Raw genomic sequence first — 21541 nt, forward strand, 5'->3', positions numbered from 1 at the left:
CCGAAGGGCGTGGTGCAAGTCGAGTTAGCCTAATATGCGGGGTTCAACCGCCACGAGGAAACCACACCAACAACGTTTTTAACTCAATAGCTATATAGCGTTGCGATGTTGAGTCAGTTTCTTATAACTACAGTTCATTACATATATTGCTAGAGGTGTTTTCGAGTAACTATCTAAAAGGGTATCACTGAAGGCCGCGTTCATACTCATATAGTATCACAATCTCATGCTGTGCTCTTCTTGCTCTCCTTCTTGAGGATCTTGTCCTTTGCGTCCTGACGCCACTTCACGCCCCAGTACATTATGGCCAGTAATGCAGGGCTGAAGACAATATAGAGAAGAGCCAGGAAAGTAAAGGCCCAGCCCACGCCCATCCCGTTAATCATGGGAATGATCGCTGCAGTGGCCGCAGCGCCGAGTAGACACCTCGTAAAGTTGTTCGCCGCCGTCGCAGTCCCGGCTTTACCTGGGTGGATGTCAATGATGAGCGTATTGGTCGTGTTATTGAATCCGATCATGCCGACTCCGAAGAGAAAGAGCAGCACGCATGGCACAGCCACGGGCGCCCGGAGGTGTAGAGCCCAACCCCAGATGAGCAGCAGAATCGAGCTGAGATACAGCAGCGGAAGACCGACTTCGAGGCGGGCTTTCTCAATGGGGAACCCAGTCATGTCTTGCTGACGAGACTTATCGTAGGGAATCCCAAGGCGCTTGCAATGCCGGCGGTAGTTCCAGTTGATTAGAGGTCCTACAAGAAAGGCAGCCACGACTGAGCCGCCAGCCATGGGCAGGTACATGAGGCCGACCTTAAGACTGTCGAAACCGTAGATCTCCTGGAACTGGGTCGGCATGGAAGAGGCGATAGCGTAAAACCCAGCAAAGACAATGGCGCTGAAGCCGAGAAGTAGCCCAAGCTCTCTCTCGAAGAGTAGACGAAGTGACTCAAACGGGTTGATCTTGAACTTGAGACTTGGTTTGACAGTGTTTGATGCTCCTGTTGTTTGTCTCGTCACCGGCGCTCCATCTCCCTTCTTGGCTCTGTAATGGTCCTTGATAAGCTGGAAGCCGGTTCGGTAGAGCTTTGGCGGTCGCACGGAGCCATCATCCACAATCCTCCTGCAAGTCTCTGGGAAGAAGAGAAGAAGAACGATGAAGAAGACACCGGCCAGAATGGCAAGAAACCAAAATATGGATCTCCATCCAAGATACTGTGCTAGAACACCACCGAGGACTGGCCCCAGTGCGGGCGCTAGCACAATGGGTATAACAGTAAGACCAACGTACTGTCCCCTCTCAGCCGATGTGATGCTGTCTGCCACGACAGCTGAGGCCAGAGCAACGGTGCTGCTAGAGCCTGCAGACTGGATGCAGCGAATGACGAGCAAAGAAGCAAAGTTCTGCGAGAGCGCAAGGCCAATGTTGGCCGCGATGTAGACGACGAAGCAAATCACATACGCAGGGCGTCTGCCGCTCTGATCAGCCAGAGAACCGATGAACATAGGCACGATTCCCTGAAATATCATGTAAGTCGTCAGGGTAAGGTTCATGTCCGAGTCGGAGACGTTGAACTCGTGAGCGAGAACAGTCAGAGCGGGAAGGTAGATTTGCGCGGTGAAAGGCGAGAAGAAGGCAGCCAGAGCGGCTCCCAGCACGATGAGCCGCTTCTCCCATGTCGTATAAACTGTAAATGGTGGAGGCTGTTGTTCTTCTGGCGGTGTAGCTGCTTCCTCGTCCACTATTGTAGATTTAGTAGAGTCGACCGGTGGCGCTGACATGTCTGAAGACGTGGGACTCGTTGGTCGAGACATTGTTGGCGATGATGTTGGATCTCAGTCTTGGCCAGCCTTGATACAGAGCCTGATGATGAGAAGTGCAGTAAGAGGAATGCCAGTCATTGGGGCAAATGTATTGATATATACATATTATTGCCGAGATCAGGACTTATGATAAAAAAAAGTCCGTCTGCGGCTAAGTGCTTGACTAGGCAGTCATTGGGGCACAATCGGGCATTTTGGGGGCTTTGGGGCCATTTGGGGGTATTTGGGGCGCAGATGTAATCGATCACCGCTCGTTCGGTGGAACTAATACGACATCGTTGTCAGAATGCATACTCGGTGCCGAGTCGGCGTGTGTCGAAGAGTGAGCGTCGGCTGGGAGTTGCGACAGTATCAGGCTAGCGGACAATAAGACTTCGGTATCTCTCTGTCTTAGTCAATCTGTGCCCCGTGGGTCTTTTGCAGCCCAAGTAGAAAAAAGCGTAAGATCCCGGCGATAATCACATTACCGCGTGACTTATCCATCGCGGACCTCGACCGAAGCCCTCGAACGGAGTGCTGAGCGGGCCGTTCTCGGCAAAGGCATGTAATCATGGTTGTCTCGTCTATTCGATGGTAGCAGAAGAAGAAAAGTTCAGCCATAAGAACGTGTCATGGTCATTGAAAAACAACATGATGTGATGAGTGCGATGGAATATCGAGGTGAAGTTGAAGGTTTAGAGTTACACTTGAACTTACACGGAACGCCAAGAGGGAGGAGGACGGAGCCAGGGAGGAAGGCACCTCCGGGATGGGGCGGACCGTCTTCGGGAAATTTCAACACTGTACGTACACACAGTACGTACAGCTCTGTCATCGATTGGGAAGGCGGTAACGTGTTTTCTTGGAGAAGCCACCTGGAGACTTGGAGGTACCCTTGTACTTTTGGGAGGGAGCTCCAGCATGAAGTGTCCAGAGCTCCGTCGGGCTTCAGGCAGTCCCTTACCTTAGACCTCAAGACCCTGCATTCACTCAAGAGCTGCTCTCGATATCTACCCTCTTAACCTCTCCTGTCCCGAGAACTACCCTACACATCTTCAGACTCGGTGCCCTGTCGCATATCAGCCCAAAATGGTCAGTTGTGCAGACTCCCTCCTAACCTTAAACCCGAGATGCGCCGTACTAACAAGCTGCAGAACGTCCAATACAACTCGGCCCTGCGCCAGAGCAAGGCCATCCGCAACGACCTCGAGAAGCTGTCCTCCTCAGCTGCGCAACCAGCTGCCTTGACCCCCGCCGAGATTGGCAATGTGTCTGCATCTCTCGCCTCTTTTTCCAAGACCGTCGACGAATACAACCAACTAGCTCGCCAGGAGCTCGTACCCAAGAAACAAGAAGAAGCCTACGAACGAGTGAAACGGTTCCGCGATGACCTCTCCGATTTCCGCTCTCAGGTCGACTCTCTCAAGAAGGCTCGCGAAGAAGCCGCACACAACAATAATCGAGGCGAGCTGCTAGGGCGTCGAGCATATGTCACAGCCACCCCCGAAAACCCCTACGCCAACGTCAATAAGTCTTCCCAATTCCACAGCCGAGGGGCTTCGACAGGTCAGGCCGGCGGCGGTGGGCTGAGCATGGGCGGAAACGATGTCACAAGAGAACAACACGCCCTGCGAGAGCAGAACTTCTTTGCTAGCACCAACTCAGCCTTGGACGAATACATTGCTCGCGGGCAAGCCGTACTAGGCGATCTTGGAACGCAGCGCGAAATGCTCAAGAACACCCAAAAGAGGCTCTACTCTGTCGGTAACACGCTGGGCATCTCTGGCGACACCATTCGCATGATTGAGCGCCGCGCCAAGGAAGACAAGTGGATCTTTTGGGCCGGCGTCATCATCTTCTTCCTCTTCTGCTGGGCGTGCATACACTTTTTACGGTAAACACACATCACATTTGGAGTCGCGCCGCCAGAGACGAGAAAACAACGCCGGGCAATAAGCAGGGCAATAGGCATTGGAGAGTCGGCTGCAGTATATGCGCCATACAAACTTTTTGTCATCATCGGAGCTCTCACTGTACAACAAGCGACGGTCGACTTTTTTTCTCTTTCGTTTGACCTCTTTTTTGGTTTATTCAGTGCCCACAAGAGCAATGGTGAAAAGCACCGTTTCGGTTGTCTCGATCTCGACCACCCTCGTCTCGGGCAGCACGTGGTTGCTGGTGCTCATGTGGCCCCCAAACTTGGTCTCCCAGTTCTCCACGTCCCATTCGAGGCCCTTGGTGGTGATGTAGCTGGTCCCGCCGATCGGGATGATGCCGACGTGCTTGCCAAAGACGTCCTCGCCGTCTTCGCGGACCCAGATGCTGTGGTGGCCGGGCTTGAGGAGGAAGGTCAGGCTCTGGCCGGAGACGAGGTACAGCTTGCCCTGGGCATAATCTGGGCCCGGCTGGAAGAGGTATAGATGGTGCACCTGGCTGAGACCCTGGTCAACGCGGCCACCTAGTCCACCGAGAGCGACGATGTCAGTCTCGGGGCCGTGGTTTGACCGAATCCATGAGACGGCCTTGGCGAAGTCTGTTGAGTACTGGTCGGGATCTTGAATGACTTGGGCTGGCTTTTCTAGCGTTGTGTAGTAGTCCTTGACGGAGGGGAGGAGTGAGTCCAAATCCCCGATGATAACGTCGAGGTTGTTCTGTATGAGTCAGACAGTGTCATCGTGATGACGAGAGATGCTGGCACTCACGTATGGAGGGCGGGATTGAGCCTCAGCTGCTTTGTTCAGATCGTGTAGCCTATTTGCTCCGCCATCTGCAGCAACTCGTGTGAGGGCTTCATGAAGAGTCAGCATGGGATCAGGTCAAACGAGTCCAAGAAGGTTGTACCATTTGCCCATAGTGAGTCAAAAACTGGCGTCTGCCTCACAGGTTGGTTGAGTACAATGAGAGAAAAGTCGACAGTGCTTGGTTGTTCTGGTTTCTTGTCGCGGAGGAGACCTATCGGCCGCCACTCGAAACTTGGCGACATACTGAAGACTGTCTCTTTGGTCTCTCTCTATCTCAGCACAAAACTACCTCAGTCAGAGGGTCAGATAGCCAGAAAGACAAGGATATCTCTAAATACAAGTGGCCTTCTCGAAAAGTGCAGACGTGTCAGACTTTGCCTTGATTGTCGCTCAGGTAGCAAAGTTGAAGACTAGAGAGAGGACAACAATACTGTATCACCAACTTGCATCAGGTACTTTATTCAAGGTTGAGTTGTCCATGATGCGTTTCTTACGCAGGCGTAGGCAGTCATCAGTGTCACCGGCCTAAAAAGGAATATCTCGCAGAAAGTGGTGCACGGCATCAGCAGCCAATGAAGCGTCGAGTCCCTCAGATTTTAATTGGATTTTTGGACCGTCCGATCGGCCGGACCTTGCAGGCTGCATCGGACGGGCGTGGCGGGCGTCGGTGGGCGTGACAGGCTTGGGCCAGCGCAATCGAGCGATAATGCGCCGCTAAAACTCCGGCAGAATCCGCCCATCGAAGCTTCAATTTTCTTTTCCATCCAGGATTACCAACCAGTAACGCTTGGAAAGCTCGCAAGCTACGACCAAACCCGCGCCCTCCGCCCATCTCTCTAATTCCCCTTTGTCGTTTGTCTTTTGCAATTGCACCCGCATCCCTTTTTCCTTTGGTTCAGCTTTCCTACATACAATACATTCACACACACAATGTATCGCAGCGGCATGCGTTCGGCGCCCCGCGCCCTCAGCGCCGCCCGACAGTCGGCACTTCGCGCAGCTCCCAGACGATTCGCCTCAACAGCACCCGCCGACAAGCCCAGGACGTGGAAGGGTGCGGCAGTAAGATGGGGTCTTGCCGCTGGTGCCCTTTACTGGTACAACACAAGTCCAGTCTTTGCCGAGGAGCCCATCCGTATGTCTCCCACGCCGATGAAGGAAGAGATGCTTAGAAGAAGGTGATCGTTTCTAACTATGTGTTGCTCAACAGCCAAAACGATCGCCGCCCCGTCCCAATTCTCCGAGTCCGATCTTACCACCGTCGATGCCATTGTCGAAGAGAAGCGCAAGCGAGCCATCGTAAAGGCCGAGGAGGCCAAGCCCGCCGCCGCCGCCCCCCCCGTACCGACAGAAGCCAGCGAGCAGACCAAGGCTGCGCTCGAGGGTGAGGCCACCGAGGGAAGTCCGGCACCCGCCCCCGGTTCTCCTGAGGCATTGGAGGCCGAGGCGGATCAGCAGGGTGCCTTCAACCCCGAGACGGGCGAGATCAACTGGGACTGCCCGTGCCTGGGCGGCATGGCTGACGGCCCCTGTGGAGAGGAATTCAAGGCTGCGTTTAGCTGCTTCGTCTACTCAAAGGAGGAGCCCAAGGGCATGGACTGCATTGAGAAGTTCCAGTACGTATTAGGGGGTGATGAGGAAACGAGATGTAGTGTGAGGAGTGCTAACTGGAATTTTCAGGGGAATGCAGACGTGCTTCAGGAAATACCCCGAGGTCTACGGCGACGAGCTGGCCGATGACGAGGGCGCCGATGAAGCCGAAGCCGCCGCCGCCGCCGCGCCCGCTCTCGACGCCAATGCCGATGCCGCGATTGCGCCGCCCACCAAGGCCGTTGAGGAGAAGAAGGAGGACAACAAGGATATCAAGAAGGAGACCAAGGAGATCAAGGCCGACACCCCGGAGAAGGCCCCCAAGGCCGAGGTCAAGCCCGAGCCCAAGGCGGAGAAGACGAAGCCCGCGCCGGCCGAGAAGCAGGAGAAGCCCAAGGCCCCTGCGGCTCCCTCGTCTGAGCCTGTTGATCTTACCCAGCCCAACAACAAGGCCGTCGATGCGACTGCGGCGAACAACATCTAAGAACAAGAGAGTTTCCTGCTTTCTGTACCAATTTACACACAAATAGCTATCATCAGGATTGGAGAGTGAAAGGTGGGAGAGAAGGAGCGAACGCTTGACTGCGAAGTCGCAGCTGCAGGTTGCGGAGCGTACGGCGTGGCTAATGAAACCATGACGGGGGAAAATCAGGCGTATTTCATGTACCATAATCGTGTACACAGTGTACCAGTACGGAAGCAAAAGAAAAAGAACAATAGACATACACTTCTCTGAGGGACTCCCCAAGAATCTCGTTTATTTTCCTTTTGAGTATTGATCAGTATTATTCTTGATCATAGTTATAGTAGGAATAGCTTCAATTTGCCCAAGAATACAGAACATGACTCTCACGGTCCCCATGAGCACGAATAACATGGCCAGATGTACCTATTACCTATAATGACAGCACACCGACGGCTAAGGCACCTTACATACTACCTAAGGACCCATCCGAGGATGCCCCGGTGCACGACATTGTTCCTGGCCAACATTGTGACGGCAGGACCCGACTTTTTCCCCGGCAGGTGCAGAGGAACCAGATACCCCCCACAGCGGAAATCTGTCAGGGTTGTGATTGGCCGGGCGATCAGGTTGTCCCAAGCTCCCGAGCCGCATACGTCATACGTCATTGGGTCTCCAGGCCACTACGCGCCAACCAAGATCAAGGAAAGCGCTCGCGGGGGTGCGCCATCCCATCCCGTCAAACCACCTGACGGAACCATTCCCTCAAAATTCCCTCCCATCCTCAGGCTTCTCCCGACTTCCTCCTTTCCCCCATTTCACATGACTGCATCTTCTTAAAAGGAACTCCTACCCATTCATCCATCTCGTGCGTCACCCTGTCGATCTGCCACACACCTTTTTACACCTCGCACATCTTGCATCTCTCCCTCCCTCTTTGATACCCCCAACCGCCTCCTACACCTACCTTGCCTACATCAAAGCACAAAGCTTCTCTTCCAACCACAGCTCTCATCCCTCGCAAGTAAGTAAACAAAGTTGCGTCATACCGGAGACGTTGCGCATGCGATGCTAACAACACTACCCAGTGGCTTCCTACGCAGACATGGCCGCCAAGGGCCCCAAGCAGACTCCTGAGGAGGTACGTTCTTCTTCCTTGCATTTGATCGCGTGATCTCATTTAACCCTCACTCAACCGTCTACGTATCGTTGCTAACTTTCTCTCCCTCCAGGCCGCTGCTCCCCCTCCCCCCGAAATCTCCGTCGACTCCACCGCCTCTACCTCCTCCCTAGTCGATGTCGACATGCCGAGCGTACACACCGTCCCCCACGACTTCCTCGAGCAGGAGATCCAGACAGAAACCCAGGCCGACCGCGTCGACCGCGAAGAGAAGGCCCGCGCCGAGGCCGACCTCGCCAAGAAGAAGGCGGCCTCCAAGGCCCGTAAGGCCGACTCGTGGCTCAAGCGCCAGTTCTCCTCCCTCTCCGACGGCACCGCCAGCGCCCTCGTCGTCTCCAACCTCGTCGGTGTTGTCGGCCTCAGCGCCTTCCTCGGATACAAGGCATGGGGTCTCTACGAGCGCGGCCGTCTGTCGTGGCAGAGCGTCGGCCTGGGCTTGGGCATCCTTGGTGTTGTTGGTCTTGGAGAGGGTATCTTTGGAAGGTAAGCATTCACTTTCTCGTTCCCAGCGACCACGAGCTATGCGCATGGATACTGACTGTTTCTTCCCCATAGCTACTTGTACAAGACCAAGGGCAAGAAATAGACTGACAAGTGCGCGTCGGGGACGAAGGCGGCTTTGAATTTCTTTTTTTCTTCTACTACCTAACCTAGCTTGGGAAACTACTCTTCTCTATTTGGCATGTTTGCACGGATGCTGGCTTGTTGGCGTGTAATGGCGTCTTTACGAACGAACGACGTCGGATAAACGGCTCTTGGCTGTAATGTATGTACTGGGCGTTCGGGGCGAATATGGAAATGCACACACACAATCTCCTCCAAAACACGCTTGCTCTCTCTAAAGAAGTGCTCAAACAACTTTCTCCTGTTGGCTGACTGTAGATGACCTCACGACACCACGCCGCGATTCCAACATTGATAATATTCCGAGTCTGGGTTATACCACACACACCAAATGGCAATATCAACAATAATATTGAATATACTAAGAAAGGAGACCGACCGTCCGTCCGCCCGGTCTGCTATTCCGCCTCCGGTTTAACCTCCACATAAGTTAGTTTCTGGTATGTTATGGTGGTGATCGTAGAAATCATACAGGGGAAAGAAAAAGAGAAAGACGAAGAAGACAAAGAGGAAAACGAAGAAGAAGAAAAATAACAAAAGGTAGGTTTAGCCAAAGCTCAACATCAACCCCACCCCAAAGTCGCTATGCCGTTTGGTTGCTAACTCCTCCAACCCCGTTGTGAACCCTTTCCAGACCCGGACACCTTGTAGCAAAACGCCCTTCGCAACCCAGTCTTCTGTTCAACCGTTTGAAGCCAACCTAAGCCTTGCCTTTAGCCGTTGCCCGCTTTGCCCACACGCACATACGCACACACACGCACACGATAAAGCCTTTCTTACATCGATCGATCGAAACGCCGCTCGTACTCGACCCCGAATCCTACACTTCCTCCTCTTGCGCCTGCTGCCCAAGACCACATAGCGACAGGGCATTACGTGTTGCGGCTGTTGTTGTGCAGCTCTCTCAGGCGCTTGACCCAGTGCTTGCGTAGCGCCGGCGACATCTTGCAAAAGATCATGGCCTTGTTGTCATCCGCGAGAGCCTTCTCCGCAATCTTAAGCTGGAGGTCCATGTCTTCGTCGGAGAAGTCGCGGAAGAAGATGTCAATCGCCTGCTCGGGCCACCGCGGTGGGCTCCGGCCGCGGAGAGCGTCGGCGATCTTGATCAGCCCGTCCTCCATCAGCTGCTTGCCGGCGGAGACCATGTTTGCCGTCGTGGCGTCGTTGCCGTGACTGTGGCTGTGGCTGTTTGATGCGCCTGGCCCCGATGCTTGCGCGGGGTTCGTGTAGCCTGATACACGTCGGCGCTTCTCTGCCGGTTGCGCCGGTGGGCCCATGGGCGCCGTCGGCGCTTTGCCGCCAGTGTCGGATGTCGACACTTGCTGGGGAAATCTTTTGCGTCCTGTGGCAGTTTCCTCGGGGGGCGTCAAAGCGCTCGTGCCTGCGATATGCGTCCTAGGCGGAATCGCGGTGGAAGTGGGCCGTTGTTGTTGCTGCTGTGGTTGCTGGTGCTGTTGCTGCTGCTGCTGTATTTGTTGTTGTTGCTGCTGCTGGGGCTGATGTTGCTGTTGGGGTATCATGGGTTGTTGGACTTGTGCTACGGGAGACTGGCTTACGGAGCCGCGAGGCTGTACTTGGTGGTTGATGCCCGTTTGTGAGGAGGTTCCGTAAGGCGGCTCAACCTGAAGATCGAGGACTGCGGTGCCCGGCATATCCGGGTCTTCAGAACCTTGAATCACATCGGGACCCTTTCGCTTCGGCTTCATGATACGTTTAGGAGCACCTCCAGAACCGACGACGTCAGGATACAGGATTTCCATGAACGATTCATGGTCGAATGGCCGACCACGCAACGCGCGCGATAATGGCTCTTTCTGCGGAGAAAGGGTCAGCGACAAAAGTCCGATACGACAATGATATATGAGGTATACGGGGGGGAAGATGGGCAGGTGGATTAGCGCGCGCACGCGCACGTCTTCACCAACATACCTCGATATGCGCTTTCCAGGCCTCCTCGGACGCGGTGACGGTACGGGTGGTCGGGTTGTAGAGGAACTCGGGGTCCTCGCGAAGGCCGCGCCAGAGACGAAATTTCTTGCGCGCATTATCCGACTTGTTGACGAGATGGCTCTTTGTGGGATATGCGCCGTGCTTCTCGCGAAGAGCGGTGGCGGCGCGATCCCAGGCGTCGGCCTTGAAGGAGTGGTTCTCGCGCAAGCCTAGCTGGACCGAGTCGCAAAGGGATCGGAAGAAGGTGGCCTCGTAGGCGGGCGTCCAGCTGAAGCGCGGTGCACGCTTGTCGCGGTCTCCGCCGGCGCTGCCGGGTGGGCCATCCGGGCCGCCGAACTCATCGTCTGACATTGAGTCCTTTTGTCGACGACGAGAGCAGACGGAACGGGGAGGTTAGAGGACGGAGAGCGAAGAGCGGAGGAGGAGGGATGGTAGTGGCCGAGCAGGACGAAGGAGGATAAGGGTATCCCCCAAGCGTCGAAGCGTCGAAGGGGGGGGCAGGCAGACAGTTGGGGACAGATGGGCGGTGGTGGTGGTGGTAGTGATGGTTAGTGGCGGCAATAAGGGTCGTTATGCGGCGGTAATGTCTTGGACCCCTACTTTTCGTATACGGAAGTCGCGATCCAATATGGGCCGGGTTCGGAGATGGAACGGGCAGCCAGGGCCGTGATGTTTGGATCTGACGGTGGCGAGGGGAGGGGAGCAGCAAAAAAAAATTAGTACGGAGTAGACAGAGGGCGCGCGCAAAGGTCCTTGGATGAATGGATGGACGGATGGTTTGGGGGGCGTGTAGCGCAGCGGTACGGTGCGGTGCGGTGCGGGCGGGCGGGTTTGGTGGTAGGCAGGTTCGGTTTGGGCTGGTTTGGTTGGGTGAGAGTTGTCGGGTGGGCGTGTGACCGAGCGAGAGAGAGACCCAGCCGGAGGTTCGTCGAGTTTGCGTTGCACGGGAGTGGGAAGCGAACGAACGTTGGGTTGGGCGTGGGGAAGAACCAACTGTCTGGTGACTTTGGTCTCTGTCAGTCTCTGCCGTACTTGTAGGCGTGGGCGGTGGGTTCGTTCCCCGTTCCAGGTTGTTACGTGCGTTGGGACGTGGGAGCAAGACTCTGGGAGAGTCTGGGACTCTAGGAAGCTAGGAAGCTAAGGTAGGAGAGAGCGAGTCGCGGAGCCTGGAGCGCGGTGGAGGGCGGGTATGCGTACGGGTCTGCGGCTGCGCTCACCTCTTTGTGGTAAAAGCACGAGGCTGGCTGGCGGCTGGAGCTGAATCGTGAACGAACGAACCCGGCGAGATACAGAAACCATCCACAGACGCAGACGTAGACGGTAAGGTACTCCGTACTTTGTACGGATAATCAGAGCAACAGTTTCAACGGAGAAAAGAGTTGAAGCGGGGCATTGATAGATAGTAAGTGACTTGGTTAGTTGGGAGCGAGTCGGGCGCAAAGTCACGTTCTCCTCTCGCAGACGGCAGCCGGGAGTGGTACGGTACGGTGCCTTTACCAATGGTGACAGCAGCCACGAAAGTCCCCCGGTATTGGACCGGACCAGACTCATCCCTTTGCACTAGTCTACTTCAGGACTAGCTGCTAGAGATTATGCTCAGAGGGGCCGGAGGGACGGAGTCGGGGGTCCAGACAGTTCCAGAGAGCCAGCCAGGTGCCCACGGGTGGTTCCTCTCGCTTAGTCACGGCAGCACGTGGATGGTCATGATCTTCCGTTCCCGTGCCAGCCGGACTTTAGCCTCCACCTCAGCTTCTGCACGGACCATGTCAGATCACGTGGGGGCATGCGTCTTCCCAATCTGGCCCCCCCAGGTTAGCTTGCGCTTAGTCATTCTGCCCATCTTGGCGTAGCGTTGCTTTCCTCTCCTCCAGCCTTGTCTTTAAGGCCGAAACTTGTTCTCTGCTCATCTTCCCCAGTTCAAACGGCAAGCCTCCACCACCGCCACGGCCATCATCCGGCTTGGCAGAAACACCAAGACTTCTTCGCAGGTATTCGATCCTCCAAGCTTGTCTAATGGAGTCGCCGTGTCTGTTCTTTACGCAGTACGTTTGTTTCCCCCCCTCCCAAAAGCTCTATTCAGACATACTTTGCGCCTTAACGTGGGCGGTCCTGCAAGCCCGTTTCTTCACTCCCTCCCACTTTATTTAGCCAACATATGCAAGATCAAGCTTTCTTATGCCTACGCTCCCCTGACCAGTGTATCGAAATGGATCGCAATCCCCGAGATGGTCTGCAAAGTACCTTGAAATTAGATTTCCGACTCGTTGGTTCAGGCTTGTTCGACGCCTCAACCAAGGCTCTGACCTCATCGCGAGCGTGCCGTCATCACGTCAAATACCAACACATCTCAGAATCTTCATCATCATCTCCGCCTCACATGTTCCCCTCTTCTTCAGATAATGACCTCTAGATCCTCGGGCTGCAATGGGCGCACCCATCATTGCTACTGCGGTACTCCCGAACACGAAAGATGGTGTAAGCGGATGTGGTGGCCCCGGACATTAGCTAACAACCCGTGTGTACTGCGAGTTGCTGACTCTGGCTGACTCTGAACCACCCGACTCTGCCACCTCTATATACCGGTGATTACACTACCCTCAAAGTTACTCACCTTGCCAAGTCGCCAAGGACGGTGTCCGAGTCGCCCGTCTCGTAGACTTTTCGACGTTTGATGGCAGCAATCAATGCAGAGATTGCCAATTGAGCCGTACGCATTCAGACTGGGCAATTTACTCTCGCAACCACCGCACTGCACGCCCATGTTCATTAACTATCGTCAAACCATCTTTACGCCGAGCCTAAACCCGAGCAAAAAGGGCAACCTTTTCTAGTTCAAGGTATCTACGGAGACTACATTTGTCCAACCGGTCTTTAGGTTGGCTTTTAGAGTTGCTTCCTCCGACATGACAACTTTCTTCCATGTCTCCCGTGGCCCTGCGCCGGTTCAGATGATGGGCATTAGGGGGCAGTCCACTCTCGACTCACGGCAGCAGACCGATTATAGTTGATCTCATCTTTGTAGTGGCCGCAGGGCAGGGTCCCGTTTTCTCGCAAATTGAACGGCCTAGCTTCGAGCCCAAGTTCAAGTTTGCCTGTCTTGCCCTATGGTCATCATGCCACTTCCACACATTGTGCACACTCAGCGCATAGCAAATGTCTTTATAGGATGGATGCACATGATATGCTACCGGGATGGATAGATCCCATCCCTCCAGAGCTTTCTCTCGCCTCTTCACACTTCGGTCTCGGGGTCCATCTGGTAAGGTCCCTGAGGAATACGATGCGGTGATCTGCCTGGCTGCAACGTCGAATATTCGAGGCGAAGTGCGTCAGCCGTCGTCGCAAAACATGAAGTGGAAACGGATCTACGGGTATGACTTGATGCTCAGCGCCAGCAAGGCCGTCACGTTCGTTTCTCTACGGGACAAACAGTATTGCAAATCGTGCAACGAGGCCTCATGTTCTGCGACACCGACACCTCGCCTTTTCAGGAGCCACTAAGGTCGACTTACTCTCTCATAAGGCCTCCAGCTCAAGCCATGTCCTTGTTGCCCTTTGGGATGGTGTGGTGGTGGTGGAGGATGGATGGACGTCGACGTTGAGAGCTCACACCGGCTCGCCGCCACACTAACAATAACATGCCAAATGATACGCTGCGAGTACTTACACCTGCTGCTGCACGTACGAAGTAGCGTACCCGTACCTTGCAACCTTGCGTCAAGCGCTACACTACTTGACGCTACCTACCCGACAGCATATGGACCCCTCGCTACGCCCGGGGCACATGGGCCGCTCGGAACATTTGGCCGCTCGGAGTTTTACTACTGGGATCCCGCCGCACAACACTGTCTCAGAATCTTCAGTGGACCGTTTCAGGCCCTGTCAGCCTGTCCACTCACTCGACAGAAAGACTGGACTCAACGTCCATCCACGAGGACCCCCAGGAGAATGAGGGAGCCTTCACGAGAAGTTGAGACTCGAGAGAGGGGAGGGGGTTGGGGGGCACTGGGGCTTCTCCGAGTCCACTCATCATCATCCGTTGTCTTCTCTCGAGAGTCTCTTGCAGCCTCCTTGCCTGGCTGGCAACATGGCTACAGCTTGCCAGCCAGCGTCAACAGCCGCCGAGAGAAACTTGGTCTGGCCTGGACAACTCTGGCCACCATCGACCGATTGGGCCTCGTTGTCTCCGTTGTCTCTCTTCGCTGACTCCAACCCGGACTACGCGTTGGTCAGAAACGATGTTGACCGCGCCGTTTACCCGTGGATACGTCAGCGACCTTGCCGATATTGCCCTGTCTTTTCGCCGGCGTTTTCAAAGATCCCAAACCCCAAACCGCCTTCTCCTGAACTAAGTCATCGCAAGGCCAAGGGGTTGTTTCTCCGCAGAGACCATGGTCAGAAAGAAACTAGAATCCAATCAAGGGAGATGAGGCCTAGTCGAACAGGAGCTCGTTCCAAGCTATGCGTCGGGAGGCGGCTCCGTCAGTCAGCTGTCTGTCTAGGTACCACACTCATACGCGAGAACGATAGACTAAGAAATGCGGACTATCGTCTACCTGACGGTCTGACAGCGACTGTGCCTGTGCCTGTGCCTGTGCCTGCCTATCCCCGGGGCGTGTCCGAGGTCCGCAAACAATGACAGTTTTGGCTTCAGCAATGGCACTTGTTTCTCCTTCATCCGATAGGGAAGAGGCCCTCGACCTAATTATGTTCGGTATCCCTCTTCCGCAACATCCCAAAGCTTAGCTCGCTAAGCAGGCCGCAACATGGAGGCCATGGAGGCCGTGGACCAGATCGCCCTTGGCAAAAAGTCTTGCTTTGCCCAGCAGTCACATTGCAGACACATCGCTACTGCGCCAAGCGCCGCGAGGCTTAGCTAGCGACGGGAGAGCAACCATGGGGATCGCTGAAACGCCAAGCGGAAACAACTGCGAACGCTGACTTACCAGAGGGGTCCAATGACGAGATTCACCCGGGATACTGTCCTCCTCCTTTCTCTTTCGAATGCACCGTCGAATGCTCGCTCGCCCATCCTTCGCCGCTCTCCCGCGCTCGATCCCCCCTCCCCTGCGAGAGAGACCCCTCCCCCCCTGATGTTGAATTACCAAGAGGGGATGATGCTGTTTTCTTCCTATCAGTCAAAGAAAACTCCCTCTCTAGTTTTTTGCCTTTCGTTTCCAACCGACTAGGTAGGGCTAGACACCCGGTTCGTTCTCGAGGGCGTGGAAGGGTTACCCGTTTGACGCTTGAGGCCAAGAATAGCAGCAGCAGCAGCAGCAGCATCCAGTTCCATACCCTACTCAGTCCTCGCCTGAGGCTGGCTGCTTGACTTTACTGCTCTTTCTCTGACCCTTCGTCGGATATCCGCCATCCTCTTTGTCAGTGTTTTGTCTGATGAGAAGCCGCCCCAACTCGACAGCTTGCCGGCATCCAGCATCCAGCATCCAACTTGATAATTGGAATAAGGCCTGTGGGGAACATGCGTGGGCCACCACATCTACCTGCTACGTCGTCTAAATGCTTAGCCACGCTTACTTGACCTAGACTTCTGGACCAACGGAACCAAGTTCGGCTCACCATCGCCGTCCAGTGGAGAAGGGGGTGACGAACAACTTGTCTGGCCATCTGCACCAGGACTCGTCTAAATGCAACGGCCCGGCTAGCTGGTCCCGAGAACATCGCCCGACGACTAGCATACGCTTGGCTGCGGCGAGCTTGTGTCTTTCTTGCAGTAGCCTACGGCACTTAAGCCTTGTAAGTTGTGGCAGAGAAAGAGTGTCGGCGCTAGGGGAGATCTGACAGCGCCCTCCGTCTTACCGTCTCTGCTTTTCTCTTCGCTGCCGGGCGCCAAACGTACATGTGCTTTACCAGACTGAGATGGTGGTGGTGTTGCTACTGATTGTCTATTGTGATTAGAGAGAGGGACCGGGATCACATCGCATTGTCAACCTGCCAAATCAACCACGCTTAAATGGGTCGAAATAAGCTAATTGAGACCTCAGATCAACGGCTCGCCAGTTTCCATGGCTCATGAGACTTTACATCCGAAGCACGATATTTCTTGGCTCTCACTCAGACCTACCTCAACGGGCTTCTGCATAGTTGCGAACAGAAAGCGAGCATGGGAAAGGTCAGAGCCGCCACGCAGAGACAGATGCACACCATCCACGTCCACACCCACCCACAGCTCAACATTCCCCCTTCCCCTTGCCCCCCCCCCCCTCCCCTTCCTCCCCTGCGCTAGCCTCCCGGCACCGATCGACCGATATCCCTGCTCTGGATCACGGCCTTGTCGACTGTGGGGTAAGGGGACTCCCCTGCTTGTGACCGATCTTCTCCTCGACGTATTCGCAGAATTCCAAACATGCTACCAGATCCACCTCGTTGCCGCAACTCATGTCTTGGGTCCTGACTGACGGGAGGGAACCCCGATCCCAGGCGGAAGCGCACACACCCTCCCCTGGTCCTCCTCCTTCAGGCTTCGCCCTCCTTCTCCTCCTCGCCTTCGCTCTCAGTCAGAACCTCTGCAGTGGTTCGACCGGTTCGACGCCAGATCCGTCCATCACAGGGTTGGCCCGGCTTGACATGGACGCGCACGCCCCCTTGCTGAGCGGGACAATCTGTGACCAGGGCATCACAACTTGAGACTTGGCTCGCCTGGAGCCTCCAAGCAACAAGCGCACGACGTCGTCGTCCCATTTTTGCAACATGTATAATCCTCGCTCTCTGAGCCGGGCCAGTCGCCATCTCTTGACTTTCCTACTTTGAACATTAACCCGGCCTTGTCCACCACCTTCTTCTTCTTCTTTTCCGACCTGGGTTACTCTTCTCTTCTTGGTCATCCTCTATTCCTTTCTTCCGCCCCCGTCACCAGTTCCGTTCATTCACGACGACTCTTGTTTAATTCTCCATTTTACACTTTTGAGGGCTCCCTGGTGACAGCTCCTCGTCCTTTTCATTAACAAGCAAAAGAGCCGCCTGGTGTGGCCTGTTTTTATATCCTCTCTGTTCATAGAGTTGTCTACCTGGTGACGGACGTCCTTTTTACATCACAATCAACATGGAGTCAACTTCATTGCGGTCGCTGGTCCTTTACGGCCTCCTGTCGACCTTTGCCGATGCCTCCCCGGTCGAGAAGCGCGCTAATATCCAAAAGCGAGGACACTTCCTCGTCCCCAGAGTGCCCAACGACAACTTTGCCGGTCACAATGGTCCGAGACAGCTGATCAAGGCGTACCGCAAGTACAGCATGCCCATCCCGCAGGGCCTGCAGGATGCCATGGACGCCATGGCGGCCCAGAACCCCAGTCCTGAGCCCGTCAAGGCCGAGGGCTTCAAGTCTCTCGCCGCTGGCGCCACGAACCAGACCGCCGCCGCTGGACAACCCGGAACCGGTCTCGTCACCGCCACCCCGATCCGCAACGACGTCGAGTACGTTTCGCCCATCAAGATTGGTGGCCAGACCGTCAACGTCGACTTTGACAGTGGTTCTTCCGATCTGTGGGTCTTCACCTCCATGCTCGACGCCACGTCCCAGACCGGTCACCAGCTGTACGACCCTACCAAGAGCACGAACGCCAAGATGCTCTCCGGACAGCAGTTCTCCATCCGCTACGGTGATGGCTCCGGAGCTCAGGGTGTCGTCGGAACCGACGTCGTCGACATTGGTGGCGCCGTCGTTCAGGAGCAGGCAGTCGAGATGGCCACCGCCGTCTCCCAGCAGTTCGTCCAGGACACCGCCAACAACGGTCTTCTCGGCCTTGCTTTCTCCAAGCTGAACACCGTCAAGCCCACGGCCCAGAAGACCTTCTTCGACAACGTCATGCCCAGCCTTGCCGAGCCCGTCTTCACTGCCGATCTCCGCAAGAAGACCGTCGGCGCCTACGAGTTTGGCCGCATCGACAGCTCCAAGTTCACCGGCCAGATGGCCTGGATCCCCGTCAACACCACCAGCGGTTTCTGGCAGTTCAGCAGTGAAAAGTTCCAGGTTGCCGGCGGTCAGGTCCAGCAGGGCACCGCCGGTGCTCAGGCCATTGCCGACACCGGCACCACCCTCATCCTCGCCAACCCTCCCATGGTCCAGGCCTACTACCAGCAGGTCCAGGGTGCCAAGCAGGACCAGCAGGTCGGCGGCATCACCTTCCCCTGCAACGCCCAGCTTCCCGATCTCATGATGGATATCGGCGGTGTCTACATGGCCCGTGTCAAGGGTGCCGACATCAACTTTGCCCAGGTTGACGCTCAGAGTAAGTTACACATTGCACCATTACCCTTTCCAAACAGCAACTAACACCATCCAGCCTGCTTCGGTGGCCTCCAGGCAACCACCTCCAAGCTTCAGATCTACGGAGACATCATGTTCAAGTCGCAATTCGTTGCCTTCAACGGTGGAAACATGTCCCTCGGCATGGCCGAGCACGTCGTCAACAGCCAACAGGCGGCAGCACCCGCGACTGGCGCTGGCGCAGCGGCGTAAGCATTGACACACGTGTGAATACACTTTACTTCTTTTGGCATTAGGATTCACTTTTTTTGATGTCCAGGGAGAACAACATGAACAACAACGCCGGCTCGACGTCCGGTAGTGAGAGGTTGACGGCTGCCAAGGGAGGGTTAATGGTCGTCCTCCAAGCCGTGTTAATCGCCATGGTCATGGGCGTCTTCTGAGACGATCGACTACAGAGAGATCTTTTTTTTGTCTTATATTCCCCTGAGGGATGTTTTGCAGGATTACATTGTGAACCTCATTCTAGCTTAGATATCCTCTGAGCTCTCTAGCCGGCATAGTAAATGAATGGCATTGTGATATAAAAACATTTTTTTCCCTTCAACGTCCCCGCGTCCCTTCACTCTACTTGCTTTCCTCCGTCTTGTACTCTTGTTTGCCCACGCGCTCACACAGACTCTTCAACATATTGCCGGTCCACTCAAAATCGGACTCGTCGAGGAAAATCTGCGCACTCACCCTGACCCACCAACGACCATCGTGCCTGTAAATAGGCAGGAAGGTCTGGTATTCACCCATCAACTTGGATACAAGCCAGGCGCCCACGGCTGCAGATTCCGTCTCGGGAACGGTGACCGTGCCATCAGAACCCACCGAGACAGACTCTGCATCAGGACCGCTCACCATCGGCAACGCAACGTTGATCATGGCGCACTTTGTCAACGTCTCCGTCTTGTTGTCCAGGATAAACGTCCCGAGGATCGCAGCAATCTTCTTGCCGCCGTTCTTGGCCAGTGTCTGGAGGTAATCGAGAATCTTGTCCTCTCCACCAAGGCTCTTACGCCACTCAATCGAGTGTTTGACACACATGTTCGGGCTATTATCAAACGTCCCGTTGAACCCGAAATTCGTCACAAACTGCGAGTCCTTGCTCTTCGGCAGCGGGTTGTACCGAACCTGCCCGGACCGCGGCACATACCCGTGCGACGTCGGCACCGTCGACGCCACGAGGTGCTGGTTCCGATCCGGCACGTAGAAGACGGCGCACCCGCGCGGGACGTGCAGCCACTTGTGGCAGTTGGACACGAAGAAGTCCGGGTCGGCGGCCGCGACGTCGAGGTGCACCATCCCGATCCCCTGCGCGCCGTCGACGAGGCTCATCACCCCCAACTCGCGGCAGGCGGCCGTCATGGCGACCCAGGGAAAGCAGATTCCCGGCAAGCTGGTGACGACGTCGAAGAGGCAGATCTTGGGGCGTTTGCCCTCGGCGCGGGATTGTGCGACGACGGAGCGGAAGACGGCTACGACGTCGGCATCTTCCATCGGGTACGTCAACGGGATGCCGCGCTCCGAGACGCGGCCGTAGCGGGTGTCGACGATGTAGTCGATCGTCTTTGCACAGCCGCCGTAGATTGTGGAGAAGTAGAGGATCTCGTCGAGGCCGTCGGCCTCCCAGGACAGGTTGCGGAGGACAGTGTTGACGCCCGTCGTGGCGTTGGGGACGAAGACTGTGCTGTCGAGCGGGGTCTTTATGATGTCTGCTACGGCTTTGCGGGATTCGCGGAGGTGGTCGTGGTAGGTCCAGCGGATGAAGGGGTCTGGGCGGGCCTCGGTCTCGTCTTGGTAGGAACGGAGGACTTTTTGGATGTGGCGTGGGATAGTACCGAATGAGCCTGTTTATTATGTTAGCGAACGGGGAATGAAATGTGGTTGAGTTGGGAATGCCATACCATTGTTCATGTTGTGATAAGCTGGGTCATGGAGAAATTCTTTCAACATCTGCTTGCCAAACGGTACGGAGCCGAGTTGGAGCTTGCTTGTTTCTTCGGCGAGCTCACCCATGATGAATGAGGTTCTGGATGGGGAGTGGAGATGGTAATGTCGGTGATGATGTATCGGTAAAGCGATGCCGAAAGTTTTCCAATGATAAGCCTCTCAATGAATGAGAACGAATTGAACAAAGATGAAGATGTTCTGAATCAATTGACTTTTTAACAATGTCCTATTCAATGTGATTTATACCAATATTGCTCTCGAATGTGAGTCGTACCTCAAGATGCCATTGACTCACAAATGGTTGATGGTTTATCTATCAACCCCATGCAAGACAAAAGATTAAGTCCAAACAAGAGCGGAAGCCGAGCCGCGTCCACCTCCGCATCCCGGAGCATGGGCCCATCGGAGTGTTAGCCCGCAGGTGACCCGCTGAAGCACCCGCTTGATACTCCTGCATGTTGTCCGCAGGGCGCGGACTATGTACAGAGGACGGGTCTAGCGGAATTTAGAGCGTAGTGAAGGGCGGAACGACTGCGAGCTATCATGCGCCGACCGAGTCTAACCGAAGATTGTTTGGCTGAGTCACCTTTATTTCTCGAGGCTTGGGATGAGCGGATGGCAGGTTTGCCGTTTCTAGTGGTGAGTTGATTTGTAACATGTGCAGGATCACGATCCTCTCGTGCATCTTGAAACTACATGTTGACAAGCATGTCAGATTCCGGCGGGCTCAATTGTCCTACGAACACGGAGGCATGGCGGTTGATGTACGAAACCACCCGATAGTCGGCGGATCAGATGCTCTTTGGGTCGAGCACTTTGGGATTATCGGGAACTCGTAAAGAATCCGTATCTGTTGAGACTATCCGTGCAGCCTAGTTCTATCTTTACCGCAGAAAATTCTAATAAAGTTATGACTCTCAACAACATTATCCTAGTGATCGTTTCCGCGAGCGTGTCACTAAGCGGTGGGGCGCC

At 55.2% G+C, this 21541-nt stretch overlaps 12 protein-coding genes across 12 annotated transcripts; 7 read left to right on the top strand and 5 right to left on the bottom strand.

Moving 5' to 3' along the window:
• Positions 1-224: 224 nt before the first annotated feature.
• On the bottom strand, positions 225-1808 carry CLUP02_15853 (major facilitator superfamily transporter; the record flags this gene model as incomplete). Its single annotated transcript, XM_049294777.1, has 1 exon — positions 225-1808. One exon carries the CDS (start codon positions 1806-1808, stop codon positions 225-227), a length of 1584 nt encoding a protein of 527 aa, XP_049151924.1.
• A 1118-nt stretch (positions 1809-2926) lies between these two features.
• CLUP02_15854 (vesicle transport V-SNARE protein) lies at positions 2927-3694 on the top strand (the record flags this gene model as incomplete). Its single annotated transcript, XM_049294778.1, has 1 exon — positions 2927-3694. One exon carries the CDS (start codon positions 2927-2929, stop codon positions 3692-3694), a length of 768 nt encoding a protein of 255 aa, XP_049151925.1.
• Positions 3695-3883: 189 nt separating this feature from the next.
• Positions 3884-4779, bottom strand: CLUP02_15855 (thiamine pyrophosphokinase; the record flags this gene model as incomplete). The annotated part of the gene is made up of 3 exons (XM_049294779.1): positions 3884-4447; positions 4499-4584; positions 4638-4779. 3 exons carry the CDS (start codon positions 4777-4779, stop codon positions 3884-3886), a joined length of 792 nt encoding a protein of 263 aa, XP_049151926.1.
• Positions 4780-5467: 688 nt separating this feature from the next.
• CLUP02_15856 (CHCH domain-containing protein) lies at positions 5468-6611 on the top strand (the record flags this gene model as incomplete). Its single annotated transcript, XM_049294780.1, has 3 exons — positions 5468-5672; positions 5748-6153; positions 6218-6611. 3 exons carry the CDS (start codon positions 5468-5470, stop codon positions 6609-6611), a joined length of 1005 nt encoding a protein of 334 aa, XP_049151927.1.
• Positions 6612-7085: 474 nt separating this feature from the next.
• CLUP02_15857 (uncharacterized protein) lies at positions 7086-8356 on the top strand (the record flags this gene model as incomplete). Its single annotated transcript, XM_049294781.1, has 5 exons — positions 7086-7328; positions 7434-7614; positions 7679-7731; positions 7823-8253; positions 8326-8356. The coding sequence occupies 5 exons, from the start codon at positions 7086-7088 to the stop codon at positions 8354-8356; spliced, it is 939 nt and encodes a 312-aa protein (XP_049151928.1).
• Positions 8357-9266: 910 nt separating this feature from the next.
• CLUP02_15858 (uncharacterized protein) lies at positions 9267-10695 on the bottom strand (the record flags this gene model as incomplete). The annotated part of the gene is made up of 2 exons (XM_049294782.1): positions 9267-10208; positions 10324-10695. 2 exons carry the CDS (start codon positions 10693-10695, stop codon positions 9267-9269), a joined length of 1314 nt encoding a protein of 437 aa, XP_049151929.1.
• A 1241-nt stretch (positions 10696-11936) lies between these two features.
• CLUP02_15859 (uncharacterized protein) lies at positions 11937-12754 on the top strand (the record flags this gene model as incomplete). Its single annotated transcript, XM_049294783.1, has 4 exons — positions 11937-12155; positions 12261-12386; positions 12507-12572; positions 12641-12754. 4 exons carry the CDS (start codon positions 11937-11939, stop codon positions 12752-12754), a joined length of 525 nt encoding a protein of 174 aa, XP_049151930.1.
• Positions 12755-13302: 548 nt separating this feature from the next.
• CLUP02_15860 (uncharacterized protein) lies at positions 13303-16376 on the bottom strand (the record flags this gene model as incomplete). The annotated part of the gene is made up of 16 exons (XM_049294784.1): positions 13303-13446; positions 13521-13638; positions 13714-13799; positions 13857-13997; positions 14129-14189; positions 14244-14369; positions 14432-14562; positions 14613-14750; positions 14901-15006; positions 15111-15160; positions 15291-15464; positions 15548-15640; positions 15695-15812; positions 15922-16058; positions 16145-16247; positions 16342-16376. 16 exons carry the CDS (start codon positions 16374-16376, stop codon positions 13303-13305), a joined length of 1761 nt encoding a protein of 586 aa, XP_049151931.1.
• Positions 16377-16465: 89 nt separating this feature from the next.
• CLUP02_15861 (uncharacterized protein) lies at positions 16466-16588 on the top strand (the record flags this gene model as incomplete). Its single annotated transcript, XM_049294785.1, has 1 exon — positions 16466-16588. One exon carries the CDS (start codon positions 16466-16468, stop codon positions 16586-16588), a length of 123 nt encoding a protein of 40 aa, XP_049151932.1.
• Positions 16589-16740: 152 nt separating this feature from the next.
• On the top strand, positions 16741-16989 carry CLUP02_15862 (uncharacterized protein; the record flags this gene model as incomplete). The annotated part of the gene is made up of 1 exon (XM_049294786.1): positions 16741-16989. One exon carries the CDS (start codon positions 16741-16743, stop codon positions 16987-16989), a length of 249 nt encoding a protein of 82 aa, XP_049151933.1.
• A 415-nt stretch (positions 16990-17404) lies between these two features.
• Positions 17405-19011, top strand: CLUP02_15863 (eukaryotic aspartyl protease; the record flags this gene model as incomplete). The annotated part of the gene is made up of 3 exons (XM_049294787.1): positions 17405-18590; positions 18645-18816; positions 18888-19011. The coding sequence occupies 3 exons, from the start codon at positions 17405-17407 to the stop codon at positions 19009-19011; spliced, it is 1482 nt and encodes a 493-aa protein (XP_049151934.1).
• A 184-nt stretch (positions 19012-19195) lies between these two features.
• Positions 19196-20632, bottom strand: CLUP02_15864 (uncharacterized protein; the record flags this gene model as incomplete). Its single annotated transcript, XM_049294788.1, has 2 exons — positions 19196-20463; positions 20521-20632. 2 exons carry the CDS (start codon positions 20630-20632, stop codon positions 19196-19198), a joined length of 1380 nt encoding a protein of 459 aa, XP_049151935.1.
• Between the last annotated feature and the right edge of the window lie 909 nt (positions 20633-21541).

This window comes from Colletotrichum lupini, chromosome 8 (assembly GCF_023278565.1).
Source record: "Colletotrichum lupini chromosome 8, complete sequence".
NCBI lineage: Eukaryota > Fungi > Ascomycota > Sordariomycetes > Glomerellales > Glomerellaceae > Colletotrichum > Colletotrichum lupini.